This window comes from Esox lucius, chromosome 5 (genome assembly GCF_011004845.1).
Source record: "Esox lucius isolate fEsoLuc1 chromosome 5, fEsoLuc1.pri, whole genome shotgun sequence".
In the NCBI taxonomy this organism is placed as follows: Eukaryota; Metazoa; Chordata; class Actinopteri; order Esociformes; family Esocidae; genus Esox; species Esox lucius.
This window is the reverse complement of record NC_047573.1, coordinates 14,723,881-14,748,560: the sequence shown is the minus strand read 5'-3', so window position 1 is coordinate 14,748,560 and position 24,680 is coordinate 14,723,881. Positions and strand designations below refer to the sequence as shown.

At 39.4% G+C, this 24,680-nt stretch overlaps 2 protein-coding genes across 2 annotated transcripts; both read left to right on the top strand.

Annotated features, from left to right (window-relative positions):
• Nucleotides 1–10,976: 10,976 nt before the first annotated feature.
• LOC114839332 (lactose-binding lectin l-2-like) lies at nt 10,977–14,876 on the top strand. The gene is made up of 6 exons (XM_029119727.2): nt 10,977–11,060; nt 12,655–12,785; nt 12,926–13,017; nt 13,276–13,410; nt 13,525–13,636; nt 14,442–14,876. The coding sequence occupies exons 2-6, from the start codon at nt 12,704–12,706 to the stop codon at nt 14,516–14,518; spliced, it is 498 nt and encodes a 165-aa protein (XP_028975560.2). The 5' UTR covers nt 10,977–11,060; nt 12,655–12,703; the 3' UTR covers nt 14,519–14,876.
• Nucleotides 14,877–18,688: 3,812 nt separating this feature from the next.
• LOC105006620 (alpha-N-acetylgalactosamine-specific lectin-like) lies at nt 18,689–23,902 on the top strand. Its single transcript, XM_029119728.2, has 6 exons — nt 18,689–18,795; nt 21,675–21,805; nt 21,946–22,037; nt 22,298–22,432; nt 22,547–22,658; nt 23,468–23,902. Exons 2-6 carry the CDS (start codon nt 21,724–21,726, stop codon nt 23,542–23,544), a joined length of 498 nt encoding a protein of 165 aa, XP_028975561.2. The 5' UTR covers nt 18,689–18,795; nt 21,675–21,723; the 3' UTR covers nt 23,545–23,902.
• The last annotated feature ends 778 nt before the right edge of the window (nt 23,903–24,680 follow it).

Below are 24,680 nucleotides of genomic sequence, written 5' to 3'. Positions count from 1 at the left end.
ACGAGAACACCTCATGCCTTAAAGCTTATCTAACACAAGCTCTCTAAAAAGCAAACAGTGACATAAGATTAATCTTATCATGCTGATCCCTCTTCCTCTAATGTCATAAGTCTGATATGAGTTGGATGTTTATTCATCACAGTCATACTCAGTTATGTAAGCTTGCTCATGTTGCGGTCTTTTTTACTTGTTCAATGTAAACTTTTATATACTTGTTTATTCTAGACTTACATTAAAATTCATTGTTTTTTTTTGTTTTTTTTATTCATCCCCTCCTTGAACTGCCACCTTAACGTGGTGGAGGGGTTTGAGTACCCGAGTGACCCTAGGAGCTATGTTGTCTGGGGCTATATGCCCCTGGTAGGGTCTCCCAAGGCAAACAGGTCCTAGGCGACGGGTCAGACTAAGAGCGGTTCAAAACACCCCTTAATGATGGAAATTTTCTTGAGTTCCGTGACGTCGCCCGGTATGGCGCAGCCGGGGCCCCACCCTGGAGCCAGGCCCGGGGTTGGGGCTCGTACACGAGTGCGTGGTGGCCAGGCCTTTCCCCATGGGGCCCGGCCGGGCTCAGCCCGAACGGGCGACGTGGGGCCGCCTTCCCGTGGGCTCACCACCCACAGGAGGGACCATAAGGGGCCGGTGCAGAGAGGATCGGGCGGCAGTCGAAGGCAGGGGCCTAGACAACACGATCCCTGGACACAGAAACTAGCTCTAGGGACGTGGAACGTCGCTGGCGGGGAAGGAGCCTGAGATCGTGCGTGAGGTTGAGAGGTTCCGACTAGAGGTAGTCGGGATCACCTCTATGCACGGCTTGGGCTCTGGAACCACACTCCTTGGAGAGGATGGACTCTTCACCACTCTGGAGTTGCCCATGGTGAGAGGCGGCGGGCTGGTGTGGGTTTGCTTATAGCTCCCCAGCTCTGCCGCCATGTGTTGGAGTTTACCCCGGTGAACAAGAGGGTCGTTTCCCTGCGCCTACGGGTCGGGGATAGGTCTCTCACTGTTGTTTGTGCCTATGGGCCGAACGGCAGTGCAGAGTACCCAACCTTCTTGGAGTCTCTGGGAGGGGTGCTGGAAAGTGCTCCGACTGGGGGACTTCAACACCCACGTGGGCAACGACAGTGACACCTGGAGGGGTGTGATTGGGAGGAATGGCCCCCCTGATCTGAACCCGAGCGGTGTTCAGTTATTGGACTTCTGTGCTAGTCACAGTTTGTCCATAACGAACACCATGTTCAAGCATAAGGGTGTCCATCAGTGCACATGGCACCAGGACACCCTAGGCCGCAGGTCGATGATTGACTTTGTTGTCGTTTCATCTGACCTGCGGCCGTATGTCTTGGACACTCGAGTGAAGAGAGGGGCAGAGCTGTCACCTGATCACCACCTGGTGGTGAGTTGGATCCGATGGCGGGGGAGGAAGCTGGACAGACTCGGCAGGCCCAAGTGTACTGTAAGGGTCTGCTGGGAACGTCTGGCCGAGTCTCCTGTCAGAGAGATCTTTAACTCCCACCTCCGGCAGAGCTTCGACTGGATCCCGAGGGAGGCTGGAGATATTGAGTCCGAGTGGACCATGTTCTCCACCGTTGGACTCCGGTAGGGCTGCCCTTTGTCGCCGGTTCTGGGACGGTTTGCAGTCGAGTGTGAAGCGGTGGGGATGAGAATCAGTACCTCCAAATCCGAGGCCATGGTCCTCAGTCGGAAAAGGGTGGCTTGCCCACTTCAGGTTGGTGGAGAGTGCTTGCTTCAAGTGGAGGAGTTTAAGTATCTAGGGGTCTTGTTCACGAGTGAGGGAAGGATGGAACGGGAGATTGACAGACGGATCGGTGCAGCTTCTGCAGTAATGCGGTCGATGTATCAGTCTGTTGTGGTGAAGAAAGAGCTGGGCCGCAAGGCAAAGCTCTCGATTTACCGGTCAATCTACGTTCCTACTCTCACCTATGGTCATGAGCTTTGGGTCATGACCGAAAGGACAAGATCCCGGATACAGGCGGCCGAAATGAGCTTTCTCCGCAGGGTGGCTGGGTGATCCCTTAGAGATAGGGTGAGAAGCTTGGTCACCCGGGAGGAGCTCGGAGTAGAGCCGCTGCTCCTCCACATCGAGAGGGGTCAGCTGAGGTGGCTTGGGCATCTGTTTCGGATGCCTCCGGAACGCCTTCCTGGGAAGGTGTTCCGGTCCCGTCCCACCGGGAGGAGACCCCGGGGAAGACCTAGGACACGCTGGAGGGACTATGTCTCCCGGCTGGCCTGGGAACGCCTCGGTGTCCCCCCGGAAGAGCTGGAGGAAGTGTCTGGGGAGAGGGAAGTCTGGGCATCTCTGCTTAGACTGCTGCCCCCGCGACCCGGCCCCGGATGAAGCGGAAGAAGATGAATGAATGAATGAATGAATGAAAAACATTAAAATTCATTGTAAGTAAAGAAAAAGCAGTTTCTGACTAACTGTATAAGGTTGACTATTTGAATGCAATCAAAAACACCAGTGTTTTTTTCAATACTAAGTAACCAAGTGGGTTTAATAGGAGCACTAGCGGTTTTGAGGAAAGAAATACTTAATTTCTCATTCCTTGATACATTTTTTTTAAGTACATTTATTTGGGATTAATATACAGCCTAAACTAGCTACAACCACCTGCAAAGTTTATAGTGATCATCATGAGAATTATATGTTTATTTACATTTACAAGTGCTCAGGGGAGGTGTTTTTATATTAACCTGATTTAATAATGCTATTTCCCCCAACAATTGTCAGTGTATAACAATAGTGTAAAATCTATCTTTTCAGTTGGTGTTAAATTAAATTAAACATTCAAGTATAATGGTACTATACACATGGATAAAAAAATTTTACATTAACATTTTTATAAATGTATATAAAACAATTAGAATGAAGACATGGTGGAAATATTCTTATTCATTTGAATTAAAAATATTTATATCACTATTGAATCATTGTGCAGTGAGTAACAAATATGTTCTTTTACATATTTTTTTTTTACAGAAAATGAGCCAATGACTTTTAGGTTATCATTTTTATTTTTATTAATTAACATTGAAAATGGGTTCCACAGAACCAAACACCACACAAGGGGAGTAATTACTCAAAAAGCCCAGAAAACGTAAAAATAAATGTGATTATTTGGGAATCTTTTACACACCAAAGGTTTTCCTAAATTGACTGGCAGGAGGTAGTAGCACTTTAACTTTCTTAATTTATTAATGGCAAATCTGATTGATTTAAAATAAAACACTACGTGGATGTGATAAGCACATTTATTGGAGGAGACATTACAAAACTAAAACATATTTTATTTCTTTTTGATATGAATCAATTTTTGGAAGTGGGCTTAAATGGTACAAATACTTAATAGTTATGCTTCCCCTAACACGTGAGAGATGACAGTACATACAGTAGCAGCAGATCAGTTAGGGAGGAATCAATGAAACAGGATGTACAACACAGATTGATATATATGTATGTAGTATGTATGTATCACTTGTTTGTGTTCATTGATCATCGACAGTACATTCAATACTAAACACATGAAACAACACTTGTGCAGAAACCGATAATATGCTTTTGGGACTATTTGATGGGTTTCAGCGTGTTAGCTGAAGGAATATAGCCAAATGCATATAACAGGGATGATGCAGTCCACACACCTACCTCGATCGTAGTGCCAAGGATAACAGTGTGATGGCACTGCCCTCCATAGAGTGATTGAATTCCCCAACACTTCAAACCACATCTGGACATCTGGATCCCACTAGAGTTAAGTGCACGCACGTGCACTCAAACACCCCATTTGCAGGGTGTACGACATCTGTTCAGTTGCACTATAACTCCCTACCTGGCACAGCCTTATTACAGTTTTATAAATGTAATACCATTAAATGGCCCCTGAACATCTGAGAGAGGCTTTTTTCATGCTCCCCATAATGCTCACTCCTTTTGGCAGGGCCAGATAAGCTTCATGGCCCTTTGAGACAGACTGGTCCTGCCATGTTGTGTGTGTGCGTGCATGTGTGTATGTGTGTAAGGGTAAAACATATTATTTGTCTGTAGTGAATAACTGAGTATTTATCCATCCACTAGGATTGACTCAATCCGGGCACTCTCCAAAAGCAGGTGAAATAATAGCTGCTATAACCTTGAGCTCTAACGTGGTAACTCAACGTTCTCCCTGTCCATCTCTCTTCCTGTTTATCTTGTAGTATTTTCCTCTTGATCTCGTCAATCTCTTCCCCATCACTATCTTTTCATTACAGATGGGTAAAAGTGTAAAAATAAAAAAACAGAGAAGTATGTGGTGGTATTCCTCACCACATCAGTAGGGTTAGCTCTGCAGAGGCACCATAGATTGATTGAGAGACAATTAAATAGACGGGATCAATACACCTGTATGCCCTGGAGCCTGGGTGGATCACACACATACTTTCTTGTGCTGGCGTGTGTATATCTGTGTGTTTGTGCACATGCAATCAGCCTTCTCTTTATTTTTTTTTATCCAAACAGACTTCTTCCTTCCCGCTCTGATCTATAAGACCTTGAGAGGAAATCTTCCTTACCACTCTGATCAAAAAACCTTGGGGGGCGGGGGGCGGGGGGGGGGGGGATTCCATTGAATCTTGTATTTGTTTCTTCTTTTGTGTGTATGTGTGCATGCATTCATGCTTGTGTTAGTGTCTTTGTGCACATGTGCATATAAGAGTCTCTTGGCGTAACTGCTATGCTTCCAGTAGAAAATTGGTTGTTTAAGCATGTAGGAATCACATGTCCAGTTAAAAAAAGGGGAAAAATATATTCAAATGTAATTACACTCATTGTTTGTTAATTGTATTGGTGGATATCCTGGTAGCATTCTACAGTGCTAAATGAGAACAATTAAACCTTTACTAGGTTTCTGCAAGTGATTTATCTGGAAAAACTGGTCTTTAATATTTTAAAGTACTTATTGTTAGGATTGGGAACTAAACCAAATGTCTGATAATTAATCTCACCATCTGACATTTATTTGCTGAACATTTAAAAACTTGTAACATTCTGGATGTGCAGTGGGGCAAAAAAGTATTTAGTCAGCCACCAATTGTGCAAGATCTCCCATTTAAAAAGATGAGAGAGGCCTGTAATTTTCATCATAGGTACACTTCAACTATGACAGACAAAATGAGAGGTAAATTCCTTGGTAAAATAAGTATTTGGTCACCTACAAACAAGCAAGATTTCTGGCTCTCACAGACCTGTAACTTCTTCTTTAAGAGGCTCCTCTGTCCTTCACTCGTTACCTGTATTAATGGCACCTGTTTGAACTTGTTATCTGTATAAAAGACACCTGTCCACAACCTCAAACAGTCACACTCCAAACTCCACTATGGCCAAGACCAAATAGCTGTCAAAGGACACCAGAAACAAAATTGTAGACCTGCACCAGGCTGGGAAGACTGAATCTGCAATAAGTAAGCAGCTTGGTGTGAAGAAATCAACTGTGGGAGCAATTATAAGAAAATGGAAGACATACAAGACCATTGATGATCTCCCTCGATCCGGGGCTCCACGCAAGATCTCACACCGTGGGGTCAAAATTATCACAAGAACGGTGGGCAAAAATCCCAGAAACACACGGGGGGACCTAGTGAATGACCTGCAGAGAGCTGGGACCCAAGTAACAAAGGCTATGTTGTGGAAATTCTTGAACTGATGTATTCTTGGTCGTCCTATACATGTCTGAATGAGTTACTAGTTAAAGATGCCGAGAGGGGTCTGGTGTTTGCCTGGGGAGGCATCCTTGACCAGCATCCTTTGACCGGCACCAGTGGATTAGATGGTTACTCGTAAATCAGTAAATCTGTATAACCCTTTAGTGTCTCTGTTGATTATCAAGACATTGTGTCTCCTCAGGAGTTGAGAAGGATAAGGTGGGGGGACAGCCCGCGCTTTGGGTAAATGTTACACAAGACAGATGGGCAACAACTTACCACACCCCTTTTTGTATGTGATATATACTGTTAAATGAGCTATATTGAGTTAGAGACTCCTCGGACGATTATGTTTGTAAGCGGTTTACGCGTCTCTCTTATTTGCAAATGATATTAAAATGGTGCCTAGAGAATTTTGTCTCTGTTTCTGTGTCGGTCAATGGAATTACCATCACAGCTACCATCAGTAACACACTACGCCGCCAGGGACTCAAATCCTGCAGTGCCAGACGTGTCCCCCTGCTTAAGCACAGGCCTGTCTGAGGTTTGCTAGAAAGCATTTGGATGGTCCAGAAGAGGATTGGGAGAATGTCATATGGTCAGATGAAACCAAAATAGAACTTTTTGGTAAAACCTCAACTCGTCGTGTTTGGAGGAGAAAGAATGCTGAGTTGCATCCAAAGAACACCATACCTACTGTGAAGCATGGGGGTGGAAACATCATGCTTTGGGGCTGTTTTTCTGCAAAGGGACCAGGACGACTAATCCGTGTAAAGGAAAGAATGAATGGGGCCATGTATCGTGAGATTTTGAGTGAAAACCTCCTTCCATCAGCAAGGGCATTGAAGATGAAACATGGCTTGGTCTTTCAGCATGACAATCACCAGATCTCAACCCCATAGAAAATCTTTGGAGGGAGTTGAAAGTCCGTGTTGCCCAGTGACAGCCCCAAAACATCACTGCTCTAGAGGAGGTCTGCATGGAGGAATGGGCCAAAATACCAGCAACAGTGTGTGAAAACCTTGTGAAGACTTACAGAAAACGTTTGACCTCTGTCATTGCCAACAAAGGGTATATAATAAAGTATTGAGATAAACTTTTGTTATTGACCAAATACTTATTTTCCACCATAATTTACCAATAAATTCATAAAAATCCTACAATGTGATTTTCAGGATTTTTTTCTCATTTTGTCTGTAATAGTTGAAGTGTACCTATGATGAAAATTACAGGCCTCTCTCATCTTTTTAAGTGGGAGAACTTGCACAATTGGTGGCTGACTAAATACTTTTTTGCCCCACTGTATGTTTTGTTACAACTGGTTACAGAAAGTTAAGAAAATAAAGACATTTGTGTTTAGATTTTCTTCTCAAGAATGTGTAATGCTTACATTGACAATTGGTAGAAAGTGGGGGAGTGGCTTGTGACATAGTTCTAGGTAGACACGCCTACCATGTATATGGCACCAGGTGTCTTCAATATTGAACCTTTTCACAATATTCAAATTTTCGGAGATACTGAATTTGGGATTTTCATTAGTTGTCACTTATAATCATCACAATTAAAATAAATAAACATTATTTCAGTCTGTGTGTAATGAATGAATATGATATACAAGTTTTACAACTTTTTGAATGGAATTACTGAAATAAATCAACTTTTAGATGATATTCAAATTTTATGAACAGCACTTGTATATGTGAGAATGACCATTTGATGATGAGATGACAGTGGAACACAACCGAGACAACATGGCTGCACTTTTAAATATACAAAACAGCTGATAATCTAACACATTACCAGGTAAATAGGAACTGATCCACCATTACAAATACATATTAAAGATATCTTGCAACACAAATATATTTCAAGTGTTTATTTCTTTTTATTTTGATGATTATAACCGACAACTAATGAAAACCCCAAATTCATTATCTCAGAAAATTAGAATATTGTGAAAAGGTTCAATATTGAAGACACCTGGTGCCGCCCACTAATCAGATAATTAACCCAAAACACCTGCTAAGGCCTTTAAATGGTCTCTCAGTCTAGTTCTGTAGGCAAAGAAATCATGGAGAAGACTGCTGACTTGACAGCTGTCCAAAAGACGACCATTGACACCTTGCACAAGGAGGGCAAGACACCAGAAATTCAGCAAATATGCTGAAGATGACTATAGTTAATGCTAATACTACCTAATAAAATAAAACCTAGAAAAACAAATACCATGTATGAAAGTGGTTTCTAGATGATAAATTTGACTACACTATTGCACACTTTTTCAAATTTTTTGTTAAATAATTCAATGTAATGTCACCCATTACAGAGTTGTTTTAATCTGCAAGTCTGTTTTCCTTTTTGACTGGATAGTGTATCAGGCTCTTTTTCTCACTAGCTTTGTGGATTCTGCCCCTAGCATAGTGTAGTCAGCTCCGGTTTCCAGATTGTGAGAGTGAATATACCTTGAATGTTCACCATGGCAATATTCCTAGAATGAAGAGCTCCCCATCAGCTAATTATCTCAGTAGGTTGTGTCTAACATATCCTGGGACCTGTGCATTACCTATGTTTTGTACCTCAGAATTAATGTTATGGATTGACCTGTTTTTCTTCACAATCTTTGTAGTAAGTTATGAAAAGTATTCCAGTTAGAAGTTGCTCAGGTGACAGGTAGGAAATCACTGCACTCTGATTCCTTATTGTTTGTAAATATACAATCTTATAAGGAACATACAGCACCAGTCAAAGGTTTTAGACACACCTACTCATTCAAAGGTATGCCTTTGTTTTTACTATTTTCCACATTGTAAAATAATTATATTTCTTGTGTAGTAGTAAGTCTGGTCACCTCAAGATACAAACAGTTTTTTTCTTTGTGTAATTATCTGTTGCTCTAAGAACAAGATGATTGCAATTGGTTCCCAATTACTCTACCAGAGTAATTTGAGATGAATGAGGAATAACTAAATAGTCTAGATTTCAAATTAACACAATTTATTCCAATGTAGTAATATCACAATGCATCGCATACCAGCAGCAATATTCAATATCCTCTATAATAAGTATACAAAAACCTATGGCACGTACGTGTGCAAGAAGTGTAATTTACATATAAAAACCTGACGAATTAAGTTAACCCTAACAATTTATCCTAAACCCACAGAACAATCCCAAACTCCTCACTGCGTGAATAATAAGTACACCTCACCTTGGGTATGAAAATGAAAGCAAAGAAACCTGTGTTTCATACATTTACATGTATTCAATTAGCTTATACACTTGCATCTTCTTAAGCAATTCTTGCCACCCGGCAAACATTTACCAATGACAATATATTGCTTGCACAGTATTGGGACATACTTTATGAAAAATACATAAGACAAAACTAGAGTGCTATGAATGTGTCCATCTTTACATCTGGTTCATCTGAGTGGGTGGAGGACTTTGACCCACCCCCCTGGAAGCCAACTGTCTTATACAGTATCTCACAAAAGTGAGTACACCCCTCACATTTTTGTAAATATTTGATTATAGTGTTATTTTGTGTTATTTTGAGGGGACAGCAAATTTACACTGTTATACAAGCTCTACACTCAGATCTTTACATTGTAACAAAGTGTAATTTCTTCAGTGTTGTCACATGAAAAGATACTGTATGTGTGATTTTATAATGTCCCACTTAGTTTAGATACTAGGCAACCTGTCGCCTTTCCAATACAAATATCTTTCATTCCACTACATCTTTGACAGTCTGACCACAATGTTATTCATTTTCCTACAGTTGTGAAAAAACAAATTCACTTCATTGCTAGTAACCCACTATTTAATTTAAACAGTGATATCAGGGATGACTCCCAAAGTATGGAAGATTGCCCTTGTGCTACCACTATGTAAAGGAGGGGATCGTGATGATCTTGATATAACTAACTTATTTTAATCTTTAGTCAACAAAACTATAATGGTATTCTAAATATTAATAAGTCTGATTTCAGACTTATTGTCTGTTAAATCAACTGTGACTTTCTGGCCCCTCAGAAGTTCCCAAATCAGATTTAAAGGTATGGTCAATCTTCCACTCTAACCAACTTCCAAGATCCACAGGTCCTTAAAGCCTGTGTACTTTTAAGTAGTTTTTGCTGAACTTAAAAATGTTTTTCCTTTGACATTTTAGATGTTTAACTAGTAATGTGCAGTGTTTGCCAGTACAGCTCACACACACAGCTATTGTTTATGTGTGACATCAACGCATTATCCATATTATTGAGGATTACTTGCTTGCCCATAGCACTGGCATAAATGGCAATGGCGGCAGAAAATGTGGTCAAAATCGGGTCAGGTTCACATTTTAATTACTTGAAACGGTAAAAATTGTAATGCACAGTGTCATTAGAGCAGCGTGACAAGTGAGATGTGCTTCCAGAGAGTTCAAGGTCACACATTTATGAGGGGGCCAAATTTGGGGTAGATATGGTTATGTTTGTTTTTTTCCAATTATAAAACAACCTTCCATAACAGACATTAGACTTTGCCAATGATGAATTCATGCAAATGATGGGACTTTTTGGTGTGGATCCGTGGCAAAAACTACTAATTAATTACAATTTGCTTCACACACTAATATGTGAAGTCAAAGGGGAGGTGAAGACTTTTGAGAGGCACTGCAGTATTTGCAGTACACAACGCTCAAGTGTGGTTTCAAACCTCATCATTCTATTGAGACTTAATTTGTAAAGGTGGTAAATTGCCCCTAATGCCATTAGGCCAAGTATCTTCATCTGTACTTCCTGACCCTTTAAAACCATTGAGCGCCACAATAATTTTGGAGAGACTGAACATCTATATTGGACCCTGGGGATGGTCTGTCCTCCAACAAATCAAAGGCAAGTTTCAGGGAGTTTCTGTTTTCAGTTTCAGCTGCTGCTTGGTGATGTCTTTTGGAAACACAATGTATTTTTCACGGCAATAAAGATGATACATGGATGTACATGTAAATTAAACATGGGATGTAAAAAGGGCTTTCTATAATAAATGTGATTGATCAGTTGATTGATATTAATGACCTGTACCTGATCTATAAACTGTTCATTAATAGTGAATTACTGCACCTCTGAGTAGCATTCTGAAACAGATAAACAGGTTGATCAAGAAACTAGACAGTCACATCATACTTAGTTCCATTTGACACTTACATCATCAAAAAACATCACTGTCACTATTCTCTGAAATGGAAATGAATTGCAGATGATATCTGTGGTTGTACTTCTGTAAATGTCTGTTTATAAGGCCTTGTATTTTGAGTGAAAACACATCTGAACTTTCTGGCCACTCTAAGAAAGACAACCTTGAGGTCATCTCTTCAGACTTCGGTGAGTGCCCAGAATTTGCTGAATATTTAGATCGTATTGTGTTATTTGTTCTTGCCCAAACATGGTATAATTTAACAATCAACAATTTGTGTATTTTGCTCTGTTATTTTGCTGATAATGTAGCCTACAATTACATTTGTGCTCAAAAGTTTGCATACCCTTGCAGAATTGGTAATGTATGTACCATTTGTAAAGAAAACATGAGTGATCATGTAGAACACATATTTTATTTGTGATGGGATTCATATTCAACTGTAACTTAAAACCGAATGGCACAATCATAAAACAAAACATGAACTGACAAAAAAATGAACTGACCCCTGTTCAAAAGTCTGCATACCCTTCTCAATTCTTAATACTTGCCCTCTTTAGCATCAGTGACAGCGTGCAGTCTTTTGTAATAGTTGTCTATGAGGCCTTAAATTCTTGCAGCTGTTAAAGCTGTCCATTCACCTTAGCAAAATGCCTCCAGGTCATGCAAAGTCATTGGTCATCTTGCAAGAACCGCACGTTTGAGATCTCCCCAGAGTGGCTTGATGATATTAAGGTCAGGAGACTGTGATGACCACTCCAGAACCTTAACCTTTTTCTGCTGTAACCACTGGAGGGTCAACTTGGCCTTGTGCTTAGGGTCATTGTCATGCTGGAAAGTCCATGTTTCACAGTGGGGATGGTATTCTGTTCACTATATTCTCCAAACACAGCGCTTATGGTTGTGACTATTAAGCTCTATTTTGTTCTCGTCACTCCAAAATACATTGTGCCAGAAGCTGTGAGATTTGTCATGGTGTTGTTGGGCATATTGTAACTGGGCTTTTTGTGGCACTGGCCCAGTAAAGGCTTCTTTCTGGCAACTTGACCATGCAGCTAACTTTTGTTCAAGTATCGTCGTATTGGGCTCCTTGAAACAACCACACTGTCTTTTTCCAGAGCAGCCTGTATTTCGCCTGAGGTTACCTGTGGGTTTTTCTATGTATCCTGAACAATTCTTCTGGCAGTTTTGGCTGAAATCTTTCTTGGTCTACCTGACCTTGGCTTGGTATCATGAGATCCCTGAATGTTCCACTTCTTATGTGATTGAACAGTACTGACTGACATTTGCAAGGCTTTGGAAATCTTTTTATTTCCTTTTCCATCTTCATAAAGTTCCATTACCGTGTTACGCAGGTTTTTGATAGTTATATTCTGCTCCCCATGGCTCAGTATCTAGCCTGCTCAGTGCATCCACGTGAGAGTTAACGAACTCATAGACTATACACAGACACTAATTGCAATTTCAAAAGCCATAGGTGTGGGACATTCACCTTTAATTGCCATTTTCACCTGTGTGTGTCACCTTGTGTGTCTGTAACAAGGCCAAACATTCAAGGGTATGTAAACTTTTAATCAGTTTGGGTGATTTCTGTTATCATTATGATTTAAAAAGGAGCCAAACAACTATGTGATAATAAATGGCTTCATATGATCACTATCCTTAAATAAATGTTTTTTTGCATATTTTCAAAATCAATGCCAACATTTCACAAGTTCTGCCAGGGTATGCAAACTTACGAGCACAACTGTATCTGTAACGTTGTTCTAATTCTGTTAATAGGAAAAACAGCAGTAGATCTCTACAGGACCACCACCCTCTTCTAATCATCATGAGAGTCATAACTTTGTCTGTCCTGGCCTGCGTCCTTGTCACCCTCCTCAGAGCTCAAGGCATTCATGACAATGATATTTGTAAGTGACACGTTGGTGGTTAACCTAATTAATAAACCAATTTATTTTCAGATGTGTTTATTCCATTTACTGTTATAATAAGTAAGTTGTAGTTATGTGCCAGATTGTTGTGGTTTTAACATATATTTAATTTTCTCCAGATGATTGCCAGCCAGGGTATAATTTAGCCTCTAACAACGTACCTCATTGCTACAAACTGATCCAGGAACAAATGGGATGGACAGATGCACTGGTCAGTATCTCACTCAAATTTAAAGTGATGTATATACAGTGAAGAAAAATATTTTTTTATCCCCAAATAAACCTACCATTAAAATTATAGACTTTCTTTGTCAGTTAGCACTTTTTTACTGTCATTATAAAAGTATTCACAAAAATACGGATTGCCATGATTACATCACTATTTACCTCTTTTTATTTGACAATTTCTGACCTAATTTCAACATTGCTTGTTAGAAATCAATGATAATATGGATATTTTTTTATACAGAATTACTGTCAGAAAGAAGGCGGTACCCTGGCTGCTGCTCACTCCATTAGTGAATACCAGCTTCTTCTGTCCATGGTGAAGAAGACCCAGGACATATCTGCGTATGCCTGGGTGGGACTAAATGATCTAGATGAGGTAAAACAAAACGAATCACCTCAATAGCGCATAGCAGATCTTCGATTTTTTTTTAATTTAGACAATAGATAAATTACTACTGTTGATAACCTTGAACCTTGTCCTCACTGTCAGGAAGGGAAATATGTGTGGACTGATGGGAGCAACGCAGATTTTTCATGGGCCGACGGTGCCGTTGAACAGCAATATGGAGAGGAAGACTGTGTGGCACTGAACTCTTATGAAGGTTAGTATTGCCAATGTATTCTTGCGTTAGTGACACTTAAGGTCAGATACACAAATGCACCTTTTAAAGTTGCTAAAAACTGAATTTCTACACACGATGCAATGCTTTCTTTAAAACAACTCTCTTCCTCCCGTGTTCGCTAACATTTTTTAAATACTGTCATCCGTCACTTCAAAACAGCTGTAAAAGTGATACTTGTTACTGAAAATATATTTCACAGAAATGTAAATAACATGATTCCATACATTATTCAGTGTTTTCTTACACGAACACAATCTGTAGAATGTTGATTATGATATTTACACTGGTCTCTTGCCCCAACCACAAAATCATCATGACGTTCCCATTTGAACCACATTGCCGTGCCGGGGGCAGGGGTCAGAAATCAATGGGCACATATCAAAGTCAATCCCAGCAATGATGGCAGTTAATAAATACTGTAAAACATCATCATTTCACTATTACTGCAGATGTATTATGGAAAATAATTTGAATTACAATGAAAGAATCACGAAGTACTCCAACATAGCACATGTAAAGGAAATATTTCGGCATCCAAGTGGACTGGATTTAAAGTAATTGCCTTTACAGTTCAAACATGCTACGACAGATTTGTATTGAATCCTAGCCTTTACCATATGGACCCTGTAGTAAGAACTGAAAAAATATATATACGGTGTAAAGAAATTCTTCACAGAAACATAATATACTGTGTGGTATCTGTACTTTTTCTCCTCGAGAAAAGTGCCGCAGTTATCCTTAATTTGTGGAGCGCTATGACTAATAGTGATGTTGTGTTCTACAGGGGCTGAGGGCTTTGATGACATTAAGTGTAACAGTGGCTGTACCTTTATCTGCATGACAATTGCTGAAAATGCCTAAGATGGAAGAGGAACGCAACACCATCAGAACTCCTCTGATTTGATTGAGGACATGTTCAATACCTTTATTCTAACTCTGAAAATCTTATTGCATTTTATCTGTAATTAGATTTAAGATCTACCAACCACTAAGGCACCCAGTAAAAATGTGTAAGCAAAATAATAGCAAACTCACAAGCCATGTTTTGTCTAAGATCACCGACAGGATAGTTCTGCATTAACAACTAAATGTTTCTCAATATTCTAAAAAGAAAATGTTTATGTTTTGTTTATTATTTTAAATTAATAGAAATTGTTCAGGTATAATAACCCCTCTATGCTTTTATGCCCATCTCGTTGAATAAAACCTTTCAGCATCACACTGTTTCAAGCATCGTTGATCAATTTCACATATCCCAGTTACATTTCCCATGTACTAGCTTGATTATTTGGTGTCATGTATCTTGTACCTTGTGTAAGACTTGCCCATGGACTTCACAAAGAAAGATATACCTATAGCATCGAAAAAGCAGTGACATAAATGCATAGAAACAATAATGTAGAGAAGCATATTTTCCAAAATGAACTTTCCAGACACATTTATTGGGCTGATAACGTTACTCAAACACAGTGTATTACCATTGTAAACAATAACATGGAAAGAAAAGGCTTCAACTCAGACGTTCTTCCAGAATTCAATGTGCCAAGCGTTTAAAATACTCATATTTTTGTCATATTTTTTTAACCAGTTACTATATCTTTTTAAATGTTTATTTGTATTTTTCTTTACATATTCAGTTTTTCAGCAGTACTGATAATTATACTATGTACACCAAAGCCCAAGACACTTATCGGTTCATCATAAAGACAGAAGCTCCTTTCCCAATTTTCCTTTGTCCAGTGACCTACTGTTACCAGGCAAGGCTGTAAGGTCTTGCTCTCTTGGGTTGTTGCAGTTGGCATGCCTTGTAGGTGACAGTGGTGAAAGAATGCAGCTATGAGCCTTGCAGACCAATTCTGCCTGCACCACTAAGGGACAATGTCTTATAAGTCCTTAAGATCCCATTGGCAGCAAAGTTGTCTCTATATACAAAGGCTAAAAAGTCCCATTTGCCCCTTTGTGTGAAGTCTGTGTGGAGAAGAGGCTTTACGAAATAAATGCTTGTGTTTTGTACATTTATTTTTGTAACCTTTATTATGTCCCAAAAAGTAATTAGTATAAAAAAAACAAATTTCATAATAGATATTTGATGAGACCATGATAAACTTATTTGGTTCAGATGGTGTCAAGCGTGTGTGGCAGCAACCAGGTGAGGAGTACAAAGACAAGTGTGTCTTGCCTACAGTCAAGCATGGTGGGGGGAGTATCATTGTCTGGGGCTGCATGAGTGCTGCTGGCACTGGGGAGCTACAGTTCATTGAGGGAACCATGAATGCCAACATGTACTGTGACATACTGAAGCGGAGCATGATCCCCTAACTTCGGAGACTGGGCCGCAAGACAGTATTCCAACATGATAACGACCCCAAACACACCTCCAAGACAACCAGTGCCTTGCTAAAGAAGCTGAGGGTAAAGGTGATGGACTGGCCAAGCATGTCTCCAGACCTAAACCCTATTGAGCATCTGTGGGGCATCCTCAAATGGAAGGTGGAGGAGCGCAAGGTCTCTAACATCCACCAGCTTTGTGATGTCGTCATGGAGGAGTGGAAGAGGACTCCAGTGGCAACCTGTGAAGCTCTGGTGAACTCCATGCCCAACAGTTTTAAGGCAGTGCTGGAAAATGATGATGGCCACACATAATATTGACACTTTGGGCCCAATTTAGACATTTTCACTTAGGGGTACTCACTTTTGTTGCCAGCGGTTTGGACATTAATGGCTGTGTGTTGTGTTATTTTGAGGGGACAGCAAATTTACACTGTTATACAAGCTGTACACTCAGTTCTTCACATTGTAACAAAGTATAATTTCTTCAGTGTTGTCACATGAAAAGATTTATCTTTTATCAATCTTATTCATTTTCTTACAGTTGTGATAAACCAAATTCACTTCATTGCTAGTAACCCACTATTTAATTTAAACAGTGATATCAGGGATGACTCCCAAAGTATGGAAGATTGCCCTTGTGCTACCGCTATGTAAAGGAGGGGATTGTGATGATCTTGATATAACTAACTTATTTTAATCTTTAGTCAACAAAACTATAATGGTATTCTAAATATTATACCTCTTGTCTGTTAAATCAACTCTGACTTTCTAGCCCCTCAGGAGTTCCCAAATCAGATTTAAAGATATGGTCAATCTTCCACTCTAACCAACTTCCAGGATCCACAGGTCATCAAAGCCTGTGTACTTGTGATTTTTGCTGAACTTAAAAATGTTTTTCCTTTGACATTTTAGATGTTTCACTAGTAATGTGCAGTGTTTGCTTGTACAGCTCACACAAACAGCTATTGTTTAAGTGTGACATCAAAGCATTATTCATATTATTGAGGATTAAGTGCTTGCCCATAGTACTGGCTTAAATGGCAATGGAGGCAGAAAATGTGGTCAAAATCAGGGTCAGGTTCACATTTAAATGACTTGAAATGGTAAAAAATGAAATGCACTTTGTCCTTCAAATATTTTGGTATCTGGATTGATGACAAGCACACTTTCAAAAAGTATGTTATGGTGCTGGTGAAGAGGTTAATGCTCAAGTTTGGTTTCCTCTATAGAAACAAACCCTTTGTAAACAGATGTTGATAGGATGAACATTTTGAATACTACTTTCATATCCTTTTTGGATTATGGCAATTTTGCGTAAGTGCATGTCTTGTGTCCACACTTAAACCATTAGATAACATGTTCTACAGCACACTTGGGTTTATGGGTACAGACCAACTAATAATATGAAGAAATTGCCTGGAGGTTTTTTATACTACAAGGGAGCAACATACAGTAATATTTATTTATAAAGCACTAATTTAGAAACTTCAGTCATATTTGTCAACATTAATTAATTTCAAACTGAATGGCTGTAAAATTATATCCCATGATTGGGTTACAGTACACTAGAGGTTTTCATTGGTTTACATAGAGTTGGGTAAACTTGGTTTCTGCAAACAGACAGTGACAGGGAATCAGCACGGGGTGACATTTGGCTCAGCACTGCCTGGGGTAGAGGGGTGGATGTCGGCAAGGGCTGCTCTGTTACATCCTGCTCTACTGACTCCTTGTGGGGGCTCTGGGAATTCAATCTGTTGTTTTGCGCAGGGGAATGATTTCTCCTCAACGTCTATCCCTGCCTAAACATCCTGATTGAGTGAGCAATGTCATTAGACCAGTGTGACAAGTGAGATGTGCTTCCAGAGAGTTCAAGGTCACACATTTATGAGGGGGCCAAATTTGGGGTAGATATGGTTATGTTAGTTTTTTCCCAATTATAAAACAACCTTCCATAACAGACATTAAACTTCGCCAATGAGGAATTCATGCAAATGATGGGACTTTTTGGTGTTTACCTGTGGCTAAAATTACTAATTAATTACAATTACAACTAAAATGTGAAGTCGAAGGGGAGGTGAAGACTTTTGAGAGGCACTGCCATATTTGCAGTACACAACGCTCAAGTGTGGTTTCAAACCTCATCATTCTATTGAGACTTAATTTGTGAAGGTGGTAATTTACCCCTAATGGCATCAGGCCAAGTATCTTCATCTGTCCTTGTGCTTCCTGGACCCTTTAAAACCATGGAGCGCCACAATCATTTTGGATAGACTGAACATCTAATTTGGACCCTGGGGATGGTCTGTCCTCCAACAAATCAAAGTTTCAGGGAGTTTCTGTTTTCAGTTTCAGCTGCTGTTTGGTGATGTCTTTTGGAAATACAATGTCCTTTTCACTGCAATAAAGATGATACATGGATGTACATGTAAATGAAACATGGGATGTAAAAAGGGCTTTCTATAATAAATGTGATTGATTAGTTGATTGATGTTAAAGGCATGTTGTACCTGATCTATAAACTGTTCATTAATAGTGAATTACTGCACCTCTGAGTAGCATTCTGAAACAGATAAACAGGTTGATCAAGAAACTGGACAGTCACATCAAACTTAGTTCCTTCTTACACTTGCATCATAATACAACATCACTGTCACTATTCTCTGAAATGGAAATGAGTTGCAGATGATATCTGTGGTTGTACTTCTGTAAATGTCTGTTCAGAAGGCCTTGCATTTTGAGTGAAAAGACATCTGAACTTTCATGCCACTTTAAGAAAGACAACCTTGAGGTTTTCTCTTCAGACTTCGGTGAGTGCCCAGAATTTGCTGAATATTTAGATCGTATTGTGTTATTTGTTCTTGCCCAAACATGGTATAATTTAACAATCAACAATTTGTGCATTTTGCTCTGTTATTTTGCTGATAATGTAGCCTACAATTACATTTGTGCTCAAAAGTTTGCATACCCTTGGAGAATTGGTAATATATGTACCATTTGTAAAGAAAACATGAGTGAGCATGTAAAACACATATTTTATTTGTAATGGGATTCATATTCAACTGTAACTTAAAACCGAATGGCACAATCATAAAACAAAACATGAACTGACAAAAAAATTAACTGACCCCTGTTCAAAGGTCTGCATACCCTTCTCAATTCTTAATACTTGCCCTCTTTAGCATCAGTGACAGCGTGCAGTCCTTTGTAATAGTTGTCTATGAGGCCCTAAATTCTTGCAGCTGTTAAAGCTGTCCATTCATCTTAGCAAAAAGCCTCCAGGTCATGCAAAGTCATTGGTCATCTTGCAAGAACCGCACGTTTGAGATCTCCCCAGAGTGGCTTGATGATATTAAGGTCAGGAGACTGTGATGACCACTCCAGAACCTTAACCTTTTTCTGCTGTAACCACTGGAGGGTCAACTTGGCCTTGTGCTTAGGGTCATTGTCATGCTGGAAAGTCCAAGAGCGTCCAATATGCAGCTTTTGTGCAGAAGAATGCAAAATGTCCGCCAATATTTTCTGATAACATCTTGCCATACATTTTCATAAGATTCCTCGTGCCTTCAGAGCTCACACACCCCCAAAACATCAGTGAGCCACCACCATACTTCACAGAGGGGATGGTATTCTGTTCACTATAGGCCTTGTTGACCCTTCTCCAAACACAGCGCTTACGGTTGTGACTATTAAGCTCTATTTTGTTCTCGTCACTCCAAAATACAGTGTGCCAGAAGCAGTCTTTTTCCAGAGCAGCCTGTATTTCACCTGAGGTTACCTGTGGGTTTTTCTTTGTATCCTGAACAATTCTTCTGGCAGTTTTGGCTGAAATCTTTCTTGGTCTACCTGACCTTGGCTTGGTATCAAGAGATCCCCGAATGTTCCCCTTCTTACGTGATTGAACAGTACTGACTGGCATTTGCAAGGCTTTGGAAATCTTTTTATTTCCTTTTCCATCTTCATAAAGTTCCATTACCGTGTTACGCAGGTTTTGAAAGTTATATTGGCCCTCATTTATCAAAAGTGCATACACCAAATTTCCAGCGTACACCCAAAACCACGGTGACTTTGAGATTTATCAATATGGACGTTGGCGTACAGCACTCTCAAATCGTACGCCAGCTCAGGAGGTGGTGTACGCACGTTTTGAGTTAGTGCGGAAATGCGCATGTTGAGTTATATGTTCTCATCATTGAGGTTATATTATGTTGTTTAATTATGATACTGACTGTTGTATACCCAAAATTGTGCAAGAGTTAATTGTGCGCATGTGTGAAGAGACGGGACTTTTATTTTGACCTGTCTCAAGTAAAAAATGTGTAGCCGTATACTCAGCCCCTGCTGCAGTTCCCTCGTGCACTGATGTTATGCCAGTGCAGAGATGTAAACTGAAAATAAAACAGTATTAATAGTTATATTTGGAGTGATCTTTGGAGGATGGATGACAACAAAATATTGCACATGGACATGGCGGAGAGAAATGAAACCTTAACAGCGCAGAAAAGAAAATCCTAACGCACTGACAAACTAAAAGATGTGATATATTATGACCTACTGTAAAAAAAACAACAACATAATTACAAACTTCAGTGTTTATTTTTGTGCAACATGGACTTCAAGGTTTCATTTGTGTGACTTTACCAAAGCATTTGACTTATATGTATTCCTTCAGATGCGAGTCTGTGCGCTTTACATGACGTTTCAGGGTTAGGCCCGGCAGTTGCGCATGGACTGGGTTCAGTAATAAAAGGCTTTGAATTACCAAAATATAATTCAGACTGACAAAATAATAAAAATGACATTCTTCTTCTTTTAGACAATAATAGAAATAATAATAATAACGACATTCTTCTTCTAAATAACAAAAAACGTCATTGATAAATATCATGAAATAATAAGACGAATATTACAAATTGTCATGCAGTTATTAATGTGAATTAAACTGCCAAATTAAACAATTTTATTTCTTTCTACCTCCCTGGTGATCGTCTCAATCTCCACGTCAGAGAAGTTTCTCTTTTTTGCCGTCTTTCGTGTGTCCATGGCGTAAAATGAGGGCGTGGGGGAAGCGGAGACTTGAATATATAGGGGCGTGTTATTCTAATGACGATCGTTTTCATCCGCGGCATTTATCAAGGGAAGGTATTGCGTACACCTGGATTTTAAAGGTACGCACAGTTTCATAAATCAGGCGATGAGAGGAGTGTAAGCAAAATCTTACGCCAACATATACGCCCGTTTCTACGCAAGAATGATAAATGAGGGCCATTCTGCTCCCCATGGCTCAGTATCTAGACTGCTCAGTGCATCCATGTGAGAGCTAACAAACTCATAGACATTACACAGACACTAATTGCAATTTCAAAAGCCATAGGTGTGGGACATTCACCTTTAATTGCCATTTTCACCTGTGTGTGTCACCTTGTGTGTCTGTAACAAGGCCAAACATTCAAGGGTATGTAAACTTTTAATCCGTTTGGGTGATATCTGTTATCATTATGATTTAAAAAGGAGCCAAACAACTATGTGATAATAAATGGCTTCATATGATCACTATCCTTAAATAAAAGTTTTTTTGCATGATCAGTCATATTTTCAAAATCAATGCCAACATTTCACAAGTTCTGCCAGGGTATGCAAACTTACGAGCACAACTGTATCTGTAACATTGTTCTAATTCTGTTAATAGGAAAAACAGCAGTAGATCTCTACAGGACCACCACCCTCTTCTAATCATCATGAGAGTCATAACTTTGTCTGTCCTGGCCTGTGTCCTTGTCACCCTCCTCAGAGCTGAAGGCTTTCATGACAATGATATTTGTAAGTGACACGTTGGTGGTTAACCTAATTAATAACCCAATTTATTTTCAGATGTGTTTATTCCATTTACTGTTATAATAAGTAAGTTGTAGTTATGTGCCAGATTGTAGTGGTTTTAACATATATTTAATTTTCTCCAGATGATTGCCAGCCAGGGTATAATTTAGCCTCTAACAACGTACCTCATTGCTACAAACTGATCCAGAAACAAATGGGATGGACAGATGCACTGGTCAGTATCTCACTCACATTTAAAGTGATGTATATACAGTGAAGAAAAATATTTTTTGATCCCCAAATAAACCTACCATTAAAATTATAGACTTTCTTTGTCAGTTAGCACTTTTTTTCTCTCATTATAAAAGTATTCACAAAAATACGGATTGCCATGATTACATCACTATTTACCTCTTTTTATTTGACAATTTCTGACCTAATCTCAACATTGCTTGTTATAGAAATCAATGATAATATGGATATTTCTTTATACAGAATTACTGTCAGAAAGAAGGCGGTACCCTGGCTGCTGCTCACTCCATTAGTGAATACCAGCTTCTTCTGTCCATGGTGAAGAAGACCCAGGACATATCTGCGTATGCCTGGGTGGGACTAAATGATCTAGATGAGGTAAAACAAAACGTATCACCTCAATAGCGCATAGCAGATCTTCGATTTTTTTTTAATTTAGACAATAGATAAATTACTACTGTTGATAACCTTGAACCTTGTCCTCACTGTCAGGAAGGGAAATATGTTTGGACTGATGGGAGCAACACAGCTTTTTCCTGGTCCAAGAGTGCCATAGAACAGCAGTATGGAGAGGAAGACTGTGTGGCACTGAACTCTTATAAAGGTTAGTATTGCCAATGTATTCTTGCGTTAGTGACACTTAAGGTCAGATACACAAATGCACCTTTTAAAGTTGCTAAAAACTGAATTTCTACACACGATGCAATGCTTTCTTTAAAACAACTCTCTTCCTCCCGTGCTCGCTAACATCTTTTAAATACTGTCATCCGTCACTTCAAAACAGCTGTAAAAGTGATACTTGTTACTGAAAATATATTTCACAGAAATGTAAATAACATGATTCCATACATTATTCAGTGTTTTCTTACACGAACACAATCTGTAGAATGTTGATTATGATATTTACACTGGTCTCTTGCCCCAACCACAAAATCATCATGACGTTTCCATTTGAACCACATTGCCGGGCCGGGGGCAGGGGTCAGAAATCAATGGGCACATATCAAAGTCAATCCCAGCAATGATGGCAGTTAATAAATACTGTTAAACATCATCATTTCACTATTACTGCAGATGTATTGTGGAAAATGATTTGAATTACAATGAAAGAATCACAATGTACTCCAAAGCTTAGCACATTTTAAGGAAATATTTCAGCATCCATGTGGACTGGATTTAAAGTAATTGCCTTAACAGTTCAAGCATGCTACAACAGATTTGTATTGAATCCTAGCCTTTACCATATGGACCCTGTAGTAAGAACTGGAAAAAAAAAATGATATGGTGTAAAGAATTTCTTCACAGAAACATAATATACTGTGTGGTATCTGTACTTTTTCTCCTCGAGAAAAGTGCCGCAGTTATCCTTCATTTGTGTAGCGCTATGACTAACAGTGATGTTGTGTTCTACAGGGGCTGAGGGCTTTGATGACATTAAGTGTAACAGTGGCTGTACCTTTATCTGCATGACAATGGCTGAAAATGCCTAAGATGGAAGAGGAACGCAACACCATCAGAACTCCTCTGATTTGATTGAGGACATGTTCAATACCTTTATTCTAACTCTGAAAATCTTATTGCATTTTATCTGTAATTAGATTTAAGATCTACCAACCACTAAGGCACCCAGTGAAAATGTTTAAGCAAAATAATAGCAAACTCACAAGCCATGTTTTGTCTAAGATCACCGACAGGATAGTTCTGCATTAACAACTAAATGTTTCTCAATATTCTAAAAAGAAAATGTTTATGTTTTGTTTATTATATTAAATTAATAGAAATTGTTCAGGTCTAATAACCCCTCTATGCTTTTATGCCCATCTCGTTGAATAAAACCTTTCAGCATCACACTGTTTCAAGCATCGTTGATCAATTTCATATATCCCAGTTACATTTCCCATGTACTAGCTTGATTATTTGGTGTCATGTATCTTGTACCTTGTGTAAGACTTGCCCATGGACTTCACAAAGAACGATATACCTATAGCATCGAAAAAGCAGTGACATAAATGCATAGAAACAATAATGTAGAGAAGCATATTTTCCGAAATGAACTTTCCAGACACATTTATTGGGCTGATAACGTTACTCAAACACAGTGTATTACCATTGTAAACAATAACATAGAAAGAAAAGGCTTCAACTCAGATGTTCTTCCAGATTTCAATGTGCCAAGCGTTTAAAATACTCATATTTTGGTCATTTTTTTTTATCCAGATACTATATCTTTTTAAATGTTTATTTGTATTTTTCTTTACATATTCAGTTTTTCAGCAGTACTGATAATTATACTATGTACACCAAAGCCCAAGACACTTATCGGTTCATCATGAAGAAAGAAGCTCCTTTCCCAATTTTCCTTTGTCCAGTGACCTACTGTTACCAGGCAAGGGTTGTTGCAGTTGGCATGCCTTGTAGGTGACAGTGGTGAAAGAATGCAGCTATGAGCCTTGCAGACCAATTCTGCCTGCACCACTAAGGGACAATGTCTTATAAGTCCTTAAGATCCCATTGGCAGCAAAGTTGTCTCTATATACAAAGGCTAAAAAGTCCCATTTGCCCCTTTGTGTGAAGTCTGTGTGGAGAAGAGGCTTTACGAAATAAATGCTTGTGTTTTGTACATTTA